Source organism: Equus caballus, chromosome 6 (genome assembly GCF_041296265.1).
Source record: "Equus caballus isolate H_3958 breed thoroughbred chromosome 6, TB-T2T, whole genome shotgun sequence".
Taxonomy (NCBI): Eukaryota; Metazoa; Chordata; class Mammalia; order Perissodactyla; family Equidae; genus Equus; species Equus caballus.
Genome location: NC_091689.1, coordinates 16,015,797 through 16,026,597, shown reverse-complemented (window position 1 = coordinate 16,026,597; position 10,801 = coordinate 16,015,797). Strand labels below are relative to the sequence as shown.

The 10,801-nt window shown below is 39.1% G+C and overlaps 1 protein-coding gene across 8 annotated transcripts in view; it reads right to left on the bottom strand.

The window, feature by feature from the left end:
• Positions 1–2,140: 2,140 nt before the first annotated feature.
• Positions 2,141–10,801, bottom strand: part of DAW1 (dynein assembly factor with WD repeats 1) — a 39,089-nt gene continuing 30,428 nt past the window's right edge. For 3 of the 8 annotated variants that reach the window (XM_001494214.7, XM_005610664.4, XM_070269433.1), the window contains exons 11-13: positions 6,800–6,876; positions 4,839–5,001; positions 2,349–2,558 (exon numbers count right to left, since the gene is read on the bottom strand). In XM_001494214.7, the coding sequence (XP_001494264.5) occupies positions 2,524–2,558; positions 4,839–5,001; positions 6,800–6,876 (275 nt within the window). In that variant the 3' untranslated portion in view covers positions 2,349–2,523. Of the gene's footprint in view, positions 2,559–4,591; positions 4,729–4,838; positions 5,002–6,799; positions 6,877–10,801 lie in introns of those variants that run through there. The other 5 variants (XM_070269434.1, XM_070269431.1, XM_070269432.1 and 2 more) reach the window with 5 other exon arrangements.

Here is a 10,801-nt window from a genome sequence, read left to right as displayed (position 1 = left end):
ACTCAAAAAGGTAAACTGTTTTAGTAGTTACAGCAGCAGTGGAAAGACAAAAGATAATAAATTTATCTGTAATTAAAACTAAAAGATTATTGATAAATTTTTAAATGGAACGCAACATGTATAAAAAGCATTGTTTAGTTCAAAAAGCATTTATTTTGTCTTTAAATCAGGCATGATGCTAAATCATGAGCTACTGTAGTGTTAGACATGAGTTGTTGGAAAAGATGTTTCATTTTTATGAGGATGATCCACCTTCATAAAATCCTATACAAAATCTAAATATATGAAGATGAATCAGATCTATATTGATGATCTCACTTCTGAGCTCATCTGTTCAACAAAGAACTTTTAAAAGGATAATTATCCCAAGACACTTAAATTTTAATTAATAAAAACTTGACCTACACAATTCTCCCTAAGATATCTAGAACACACTAAAGTGAGTTGTATTCCAAGTGTGATTTCTGAGTAGACAACACTGTATTCTTTACAGAGAAATGTGTTCATATATGAAATATCTTTCTCAAGATGACTGTGAACTCATTGATTATAAGAATAACAGTGAGCATTTATCACCACGCTTGTTGCATGCCAGGTATTCCTAATCCTCAAAATGAGAACTAGCATCACCACTTCCCAGATGAGAAAACTGAGACAGAGAGGCGAGGGAACTTGCCCAACAATTAAAGAGGTGGAATCAGAATACATATCCAGGCAATCCGACTTCAGACCCCACACACACGTCGCTTACACCCTACAAAACTCCAGATGAAAACAAAGTGGGGTATATTATCACTTTTCTATGATCTTAAGTATTTAAACACTTATTTTTTAAAAATAGGCTGGGATATCTTGAAACCTTCATAAACATTCTATAAAGACTTTCTCAATACATAAAAATTAGAGGAACAAGCCATTTTCTGGCTAAGTGCTTCTTAGGCCTAAACTGGTCTGTAAGACACAGGATGGTCACCGTGACCACACATTGGCAACTCCCAACTGATGTGACAAACCAGTATGGCCACCTTCCCTAAGCCACCAAAGAGTCAGAAGAGTCAGTGCCTGCTGCTTTTTTAGAATTTTAAAAGAAATAGCCAAGTTTGGCCCACTTTCCTCTAACGCAAGCTCTCCTCTGCTTTGCCGTCTCTGAATTTCCTGCTTCCAGCAGCCGCATTGAAGCTTTTGTTTCTTTTATTTTGCTTTTGTTTTATCTTTTCTTCTTGAGGGCTAGACATCCATAGATGCTCTGAGAGGCAAGCCTCACCCCAGACCTTCCTACTGACACATCTGACACTCTTCTCCCGTAATTAAACCTTGTTTACTTAAGAACGTAGTGTAATGGAGCCCAGATCCCTGGGTTTTAAAACCGGCTTCACCATCTAACATGTGATATGTTTGGTAAATTATTTAGCATCGCTGTGACTCGCCTCCCTTATTTTAAAATCAGGTCTGTTATCTGCTTTGTAACAGTCGCTAGGCGGGTTAATGAGATGATCTACGTAAAGTGGGTGGGCAACGTCTGGCCCGCAGTAAGCACTCAGGCCACGTTGACTATTGTTTTTATTACTAAGAAAATAATTCCATAAGATTCTCATGCATTCTCTTGCTCTGGATTCAGGCATCACTGGTTTTATCTTGTGCTCTATCTTTTCACATAATATGCATCGTGGTCCTTTTACATAGAAAGGCCTTTTACAAAGCATTTTTTAGCATTTCGGCAGCAATAAGGTTGCTGTTTGATGATTTGCCCTGGTACCTCAATTGTTTTCCACCCAGATTTTTAACTTCAATAGCCTGAAAGTCTATTCTGCTTAGCTTTTCCTTATAGATAAACCTGCCTACATTTTTTTCAGCCAACTGTTTATCCAGAATATATTAGCTGTTGATTGAGAGCCATTTTATTTTCGCTACATGCTGCCCTCATTTTATTCATCATAGGTCCTCAACTTTTTTTGGAGGGATGGGCGTGGATATATTCTTGAATATGAGGGAAGAAAGATTAATCTTCTATTCCAAAATTGCCTTTCTCATTCTTAGCCGCAAAAAGTAAAATAACTAAATAGTAAAACTTCTAATTAAATTCCTAACATACATGTCCCCCTAAAAACATACATGATAAATAGAGGTGTATAATTCACAGTGAATTTTCTCCAAAACTTTATTCAACAGTAATTATAATAATAATCTTCAAAGTATAATCTAGGAGACACATTGTTAAATTACTATGGTTTCATTTATCAGTATCATGATGCTATTAAAAAATAAAACAAAATTGAAATAACCAGTGGCATTTGCCCAACATTATGCTGTTTCCTGTCATCTCCATCAAATAATATCAAGAAATGATATAACTTCATCAGTTTTAATGATCATATCCATGAAGTTAAGAACAGTGTATAAACGGGTGATTTGAGGAAAAAGAGAAAACATACAAAATATCAAAACAGCTTGCTTAGTATTTGCAAAGCTCCAGATCTTAATCACTATGGCCGGCAAGTTTGCTCATCGACTGGCTTTCTTCAGTCAACGCCATATCCTACAGGTATTATCCTTGCTGCCTAATAAAACAAATTTCACAGTTATTTTTTCTTTATTTTATTCACTTACCTCTCTCTTTTTACAAGTTGACATTTTCTGGGTCATTGTCGGTTATCAATGTGCTAAATGTGCTAGATTCTCAGCACCCAGCTTCAGAGCCCCTGTGCAGCCAAGTTCAGGCATTTTTAGCGTGAATCTTTTTCTTTTAGAGGGAATCTTTTTCTTTTTCTTTCTTTTTTTTGCCTGATTTCTGTCAGTCCTTAAGTGAGCAAGTTCATGTCCTCCTCACACCAGAAAGATTGATGGCATCTTAGAATTGGAGAGGACCTGAGAAAGCCCCCACTTCAGTCATTTCCCTCTGCTTATTCCCTCTGCCCTCCCCTCAAACATCACCACGAATGGAAATACAGTGAATTTGACCATCCCCAGGTTTGGGTGATTAGTTTATGAGGAAGCAGCACATTCCACTTTGGAATACCTCAAAATGTCAATAGAGTCTTCTCATCATCCGTCTAAATATGAAATTTGCATCTTCCCACCCTCCCCATCACTATGATAGAGACTCTTCCAAATTGCTTTCATATACTCCTCCCCAAGGGGCACCATTCACATTCCCTCTTTGGAAATGACAACCCTGGTGTGGAGAAGTACTGGGCCCTGCTGTTTCTCTAAACCTCAGGGGCCAGACTCGTAACATCAATATAAGAAGTGTGGGGGCTATGAGGATTGGGAAAGCCTGTGAAAACTGATTATTCCACCAAAAGGTACTTCATATTTTTAAAAATGTTGTGAACACGATGGCCAGTTTTCTTCCAGTTTGTGATTCTAAACCCAAGCTCAGGCAGTCCACTAAGACATGCAAGCAATTCATCACACTGGGGGCTGCCGAGAAAATAGGCGAGATCGGTTCAAACAAGGTGATGGCTTTTCTGCTGGCAAGACAGAAGTATGACCCCCATTCTAACAAGCTCTGTCGTCCAGTGGGCCAGTATTTAGCACCTTGTTGCATTGGGATACACTAAATAAATCAATCATATCTTAAAAGAGCTCAGGAATTTAAGTGCCAGCTCTAAAACAAGGCACAGACAATTAATATTCCCTCCTTAAGCTCTCCAGGGTCTTTTGCAGTCGAGAGCAGAGATATTGCAGAGCTGGCTAACATGAGACACATGGACCAGGAGAGGTTGGTCCTCTGACAACCCGGCCCTGGGTTCCTTCTCCCTTACTTGGCAGCAGCTCCCTACAGGAGCATCCTGTGCCCTCTATCACAGCCTCCCACCTCTTTTCTCATCATGGGAAAGGATTTGATTTTGTGTTCACAATAAAATATATGGCTTATTATGTATCGTTTTAGGAGTATCTACATTTTAGTAACACTTGCAAGTCGTAAACCCAAAGAAAGTAATCTGAAATTTTAGAAATTATCCATAATTAGGTAGAAAGGGGAGGTATTTTAGGGCAAAAGGGGAGCGTATTCTCAGCACCCCTGAAGTTATATGACTAGGGAGCTACCTAATCAGCCAATATATAAAGCCAAGCACGAGTGTGTGACATTTAAGTTATTAGACCAGATAAGCAATTTTTAAATCTACTCGACACAATGAGGATCACTGAGAGTTTGGTCTTTTGTGCCCTCTTAGGACATCCCTCCCCCTCAGTGGTAGCACCCCACTCCCTGCCAAGGCCTCCTCCAGAGGAACCACATTAACATTACACCATATTCTTGTCATCCCCCTACTTTCGACAATCTAAATTCACCTATTCTCAATCCAGTTCTTATAAAATGTTGCTTATATGATTAATTCACAATAAATTGTTAGTGGTTGAAAAATGCTCAAAATGTGTTCTTTTCCCCTAACATTAATGTGTTAGCAGGGGACACCCAAGGAGAAAACAACTTAGCTCCAAGAATAAACCTTGAATGGGCTATAAATCCAGCGGTGGAGAACTCGGGCCTGACTTGTTTTAGTTACTAAAACTTACTAACATCAGCTGAAAATTAACCATTTGACGGTTGATGCCCAGGGAAATGTAGTAACCAGTAAGGCAGGCTACTAAATTCTTATTTTCCCCAGAGCAACAAAAACTCAAAATTCACAAAGTCTTACAGTCAGTAGCAGAGCTCACTCCTGCGGTTCTGCAATGCAACTAAAATAATGGATGTAGAATGCAGCAAGATGAGCAGAGACCCTGGAAGAAGGGTGAGGGGTGCGGGTGAATTCCTTTTGGTATTCAGCTTAGAAACTCTAATAGCTGATTTAAAAGGAAAACTGAGTCTGTGGTGGTGATTTCTCCCCTACCTGTAATGATGATGTCGCCTTTATAGTTAAAAGTACACGTAAAGATTTCATCAGCGTGCCCCTCAAGAACCTGCAGGCATTGACCAGTCTGAACATCCCAGATTCTCGCCGTTTTGTCAGAACTGCCAGTTAGAAGACGGTTTCCCTGGGGGTTAAAAGAAATCTACAAAAGAGAAAGAAAAAATGATCACAGGTTTGCATAATGGTTCCCAATATATTTTTAACCAGCAAAAAGAGGACATTGCTCAGTACCTGTCACCGTCCCAGCCTGGTATTTATTCTTGCATAGAGCAGTTCCTCCACGGTGGGAAAAATATTGCAGGGACTAACACACGAAAATTAAAATCTAGATAGAAAGCTTAATTGCCTCCCCCCTCACAATTCTAAGGATAAAGACCAAAGCACCCTGACAATTTCAGTATTCCCCCCTTGGCTTCTTTCCAAGACTCAAGATGCCTTATTAAGTTGGTCTCCTTCATACCCAAACCCACTGCCATCTCTGCAACCCAACTTTCTGTAATCAAACGCACACAGATCCTCCTTCAATCTGTGCCAGAATATAAGTCAGGGCCTACAGGAGAGGGCTTTCTATTGCTACTCAAAATTCAGCACTTTCCACGAATATGTTCTGAGTGCCTCCTAACATGCCAGGCATTATCAAATGGTATCTGTGCGGCAGGCAAATGAAACTGTTAGTCTTCCATTCCTTTGGGCATCATGCTTATAACCCTCTCTAGACCATCGGAAGACAACGATTTGGGCCACCTCCTCTACAACTGAAGGTTGGATGAGGGCAGGGCCATGTCTGTTTTTTCATCACTGGGTCACCAGTGCCTAGCACAGTGGAAACACTCAAAAAGCATTTGCTAAATGAATGAATGAACCCTTTAGCTTTGCACTCCAGAGAAATGCCATTGCTGGATGGCAATTCAATAAGCAATATATCACTTAACAAACATAAAATTCAATAATACAGACTTTGGGTCCTCTTTATATTCACACACACACAAATAGATGTGAACTTGTTGAGTGGGACACACTAGCCCTGTCAATAACTACTAGGTCAGACACTTGGGAACATGGCTCAGGCTCTCTCCTCAGCCTGTCTCCCATGTCCACACTTCCCCACCCCTCTTCCTGCCAGTCCCTAGGGCCTCCCAGCCTGCAAAGAAGATGTGCTCTGCACTGTCTCAGAGACCAGCTCTGATAGGCCAGCAAACCACCGGCAGCAGGTGCAGAGCAGGAGAGAAGAGAATAGGGCAGTGGGCAGTTCCGGGGTCCAGGCGGAGCCTTCTGACCCCTGAAACCATCAAGCTGATATTTTACAAGGAAGGAGCAAATCTGACCTCAGGTATGAGACCAAGGAATTGGGCTAAGCAGGGAGGTGAGAGTCATCACGTCCCACCCTTCTCTAAAATTTTCCACGGATACATCTAAAACCTCAGATCACTGACCGGATGGCCCTGCTCTGCGAACAAGTTTTTGGGACGAGCTTATACAAAATCCTTAGCTGCAGCTTTGTTTCAAAACAGGTCATTTTAAACTTTGATAAGTGTTAAATATTTCCAAGAAATACTTCCTCAGTAGCATCTGATTAACAGAACACTTGACACTTGCTGCACAGCATATTTTTGCATAATACAAATTTGTGTGTTTACTAGAATTGGGAAATGCACTCCATAAGCTTCTTAAACAGCTTTAATAAATATTTTCAGCTAACTAAATCTCTTGCTGATGGCTGAGGAGAACGCTGTTTTATGCTTTTTGAAAGGTTTTAGAAATCATTTATTATGCTGAATTTGAGGACACGCTTAAAAGTAAAGTGTGGGTAACTGATTTTCAGAAGGAATGAGATAATTAGACAAACCTTAGTACCCTCAGCGCCAATAGAACTATTTATACTAAGCATGCTGTCTACTTTTGAAAGTAAGGAAACTGCTCCAAATTAGAAAGTAACTCACCTTTGAAATTTCCCCTTCATGGCCTTCCAGTTTGCTAATACATTTCCTTGTGGCTGCACTGAAAACTCTTGCTGTTCCTTTTTGAGAGGAGTGAGGATAGATATAAATTCATCTGAAACACAGAACTTTGAACCATATGCCTTGAATTATCTAAATATCTATTCCTCTGACACACAAGCCCTGTGCTAAGTTTGTCTTCTTGCCTGCGGTGAGAGCCAGCCACTTAATATTCTAAATGCAAGCTGGTCCCACTGTGGGAGAAGATGGTGAAAAGGAGTACCTCTCTAGTCCTGAGCTTATTAGAAGAGATAATGAGTGCCAAGGTAGAAAGGGGGGAGGGGCAGGAATCCAGAAAGAAAAAGGATTTTAAAGGAAAAAAAGGGAATCAGAACAAGTCTTGAGAGGCTGGTGATGAAATAAGCAGCAAAATCATCACCATACACCAAATATGAGTATACAGTCACAAGAAGGTGTGAGAGGCCTGACTAAGAGGGAACAGGGGCACTGCTCAATGAACAAAGAACAGGCACTGGAAACCGTTTTCAACAGAAAGAGCCAATAGAACGGTTTGTTCCCTGTTGTATCCCCGGTGCCCAGAAGTGCCAATCTCATAGTAGACGCTTAGTAAATGAATGATGGATGGATGGATGATGGATGGATGGATGAAGAAGTAAATACATTTCTTTAGAATTAAAGAACGGAGAAGTCAAATAAGCATAGAAGGAGAAAAAGAACTGTAGTGAAATTGTTGTCAGAAAAAAAGTTACAATTTATCTGGCCAGGCTAAGGAGGCTTTCTTATTGCAAATTACAGCATCAAATAGAGGTAAAATCAGCAAGGATAGGGAATTTTGGTTACTTAATTTTCATTCAGAGAAAAGAAAAACATCTCAACAAATTTTTTACTTACCTTTCTGAAAACGTCAACTTCAGGAGGAAGTAGACAAAATTATTTTAGAATTAATGCGATTAAAAATATCACACTCCTACTTAGTTGGAGATTGCAAAAGCCTTAAAGGAAAGTGACCAACTTGTTTTAAGAGTTTCTTAATAAGACAAAAGGAAATATCCTGCATAGAGTCATACTCTAAATTTTACAAAAGCATTTTTACATTTCGTAAAACACAGAAATAACACAGCCTGAAACTGTAATTTTTTCTAAAACTAGAAATAGGAATAAGGCACAAAGAAAAAAACATTCAGCCTAGAGGGTAATTCCAATGAGGAAGAAAATGGTGATATAAGGAACAGATGTAGCTTGCCAGGTAACTAACTCTGTTGAATGAGACCCAGTTTTAAGAAGCGAATGAGGAGCAAAGACCAGAGATAAACAAAAAAGATTGGTCTAAACATCAAGACTTCTTAGAAGGCATAGAATGAGAAGAGGTTTACAAAACACACCAAAAGAAAAAAAGATTTTCTTGAAGTAATGTCTTACTGAACAAGGAAAGAATAGAATCACTGCTAGGAGAAATAGCAGATGACAGAGAAAACAAAGCTAGAAGAATTGAACTCATATTTTATTCTCATCCGTCCTTCCACATCCTGCTCTGCCAGCCTAGCTTGTTTCCCGCCCCCCACCCCCCCCCCCACCCAGCGCTAACCAACTCTTAATATTCTCACATTATATATAAAACACATGCATGACATTGTTCATTGTCTCACCCTCCACAACATAGCTCCACCAGGGGAAGGATTCCTCTCTCTTTTGTTCACTGGTATATCCAATGTTTCTAAAACAATTCCTGGCACAAAGTAAGTACTCCATATGTATTTGTTGAATGTATTTTTTTGTGTAAATGAGAATGACATTTAAAATGAAAAGGGCAGATTAATTACAGTTCAGAGATGATTTTTAAAAGCCAAGATCTGTGAGAAGGATGAAAAAGTAAAGAGTTACTTTAAAAAATAAAATTCTCCGCATTCAGGGTGTTTATATTCCAGGATATAAAAGGGACTTGTATGTGTGATTAAAAGATCACCTTTGAAAAGTCCTAGTGAGTAAGAGAATAAGCATGTAAATGTAATTTTGAAAAGGGAGACAACAATGAAACAAAGACTATGGAATTCAAATGAATCACCAGTAAAATTCTACAACTGATTCCAGCACAAAGGATATGTGACTACTTAAAAGTATGTTAGTCACAAGGAGCAAACACAGGCAAACAAATGACAGGTCACGTCTAGAAAAAGCAGTATATTTTTGCGAGAATTTCTTAAATGTCTGTTAAGATATGGCGTGGTGTAATACATTGTCACCAAAGGTATAACAAAAGGTGTAACATGCTCTAGCATCAAGCGGCCATCAAGGAGCTGAGACAGATTTGGCGTAGCATTCAACATGGTTTTCGAGGAGGTGATGAAACATATTGCAGCATCAAGGGTGGTTCTTTAGGTGTAAAATCTGATATAAGGTAGCACGAGGCAAGTAATCAGGAAGATCAGGTGGACACAAAATATCATCATGCATAGTCATCGGGGAGATGAAGTAGACACAATGCAGTGACATATGTGGTCATCAGGAAGATAATACAGACATGGTGTAACATCACAGGTGTTCTCTATGGAGATGAGGCACACAGTGGAACACTGTATGTGGCTATCAAGGACATGACACAATATAGTATGAAAGACTATCAAACAGATTATATAGACACAGCATAGCAATAAACTGGTAACAAAGAGGTGATGCATTCTATAGCATCGTACACGGATATCAAGGAGATGACACAAACAGATACAGTATAGCACCAGATGTGTTCCTCTTGGTGATAATCCACAATATACCATCATAAATAGTTGTAAAGGAAGTGATGTATAAATAATTTAGAATTACGCAGTTATCAAAGAAATGAAGCATAGTACTGCATCATATGTGGTGTTTGACAGAATTGAGAAAACTTATAAAAACATCACAAGTAGTTATTAAGGAGATGAAGTACGCACAGTGTAGCATCATATAGTTATCAAGGAAATGAGGCAGCCCTATTGTAGCATCATATGCAGTAACAAGGAGATGGCACAGACAATGATTAGGGTTATACATTGTCATCAAGGTGATGATCCTATATATAACATCATACCTAGTTATTAAGGAGATTATGAAAGAATAGCATTATACATAGTTATCAAGGAGATCAGACACTGTAAATATTCAGAGGTTACTGTCCAGGAAATAACCTTGAAATAGTGTAGTATCATACATGTGATCAAGGGAGAAACATAATCATAGTATCGCATCCCACATGGTGTTCAAAGAGATGTAATATGCCCATGCAGATGGTTGTCAATGAGATGATACGGACATCATGCAGCATTCCATGTGGCTTTCAATGAGATGGTGCAGACACAGCGTAGCATCATACATATCTGTCAGCAAGATGAGTCCTAGTACTGCATCATACATGGTTATCAAAGAGATGATGCTGACATAGTATACATCATATGTGGCAATCAAGGAGATGATGCAGGTAGAATGTAACATCATACATGGTTTTTAAGAAGTTGATAAGAGTATAGTGAAATATCACGCATGGTCATCAGGAAGATGGTGCAGACAGCATTGTGTCCACCTGGTCATCTGGAAGATGATGCATACATAATGTAGTATCTTACTTGGTGACCAGGAGATGGAGTAGACATAGTGTAATGTGATGTGTTGTCATCAAAGAAATAAGATATATATTGTAATGTCATCATAAGTAGTTATCAAGGATATGATGCAGATATGGCATAGCATCAAACATGGTTTTAAAGGAGTGGATGAAAACACAGCACAGCATAATACTGCACTTTCAAGGAGACGATGCAGATATACTGTAGCAAAGGTCCTGGGGGATGAGACAGACATAATACAATGGCATACATGGTCAATAGATATAATACTATACAATAGATGTATTATAGCATCATATGTGATCTTCATGGAACTGAGACACACATAGTGTAGCACCAGCCCATGGCTGTAAATAAGATGACACAGACATAGTGTAGAATCATAAGC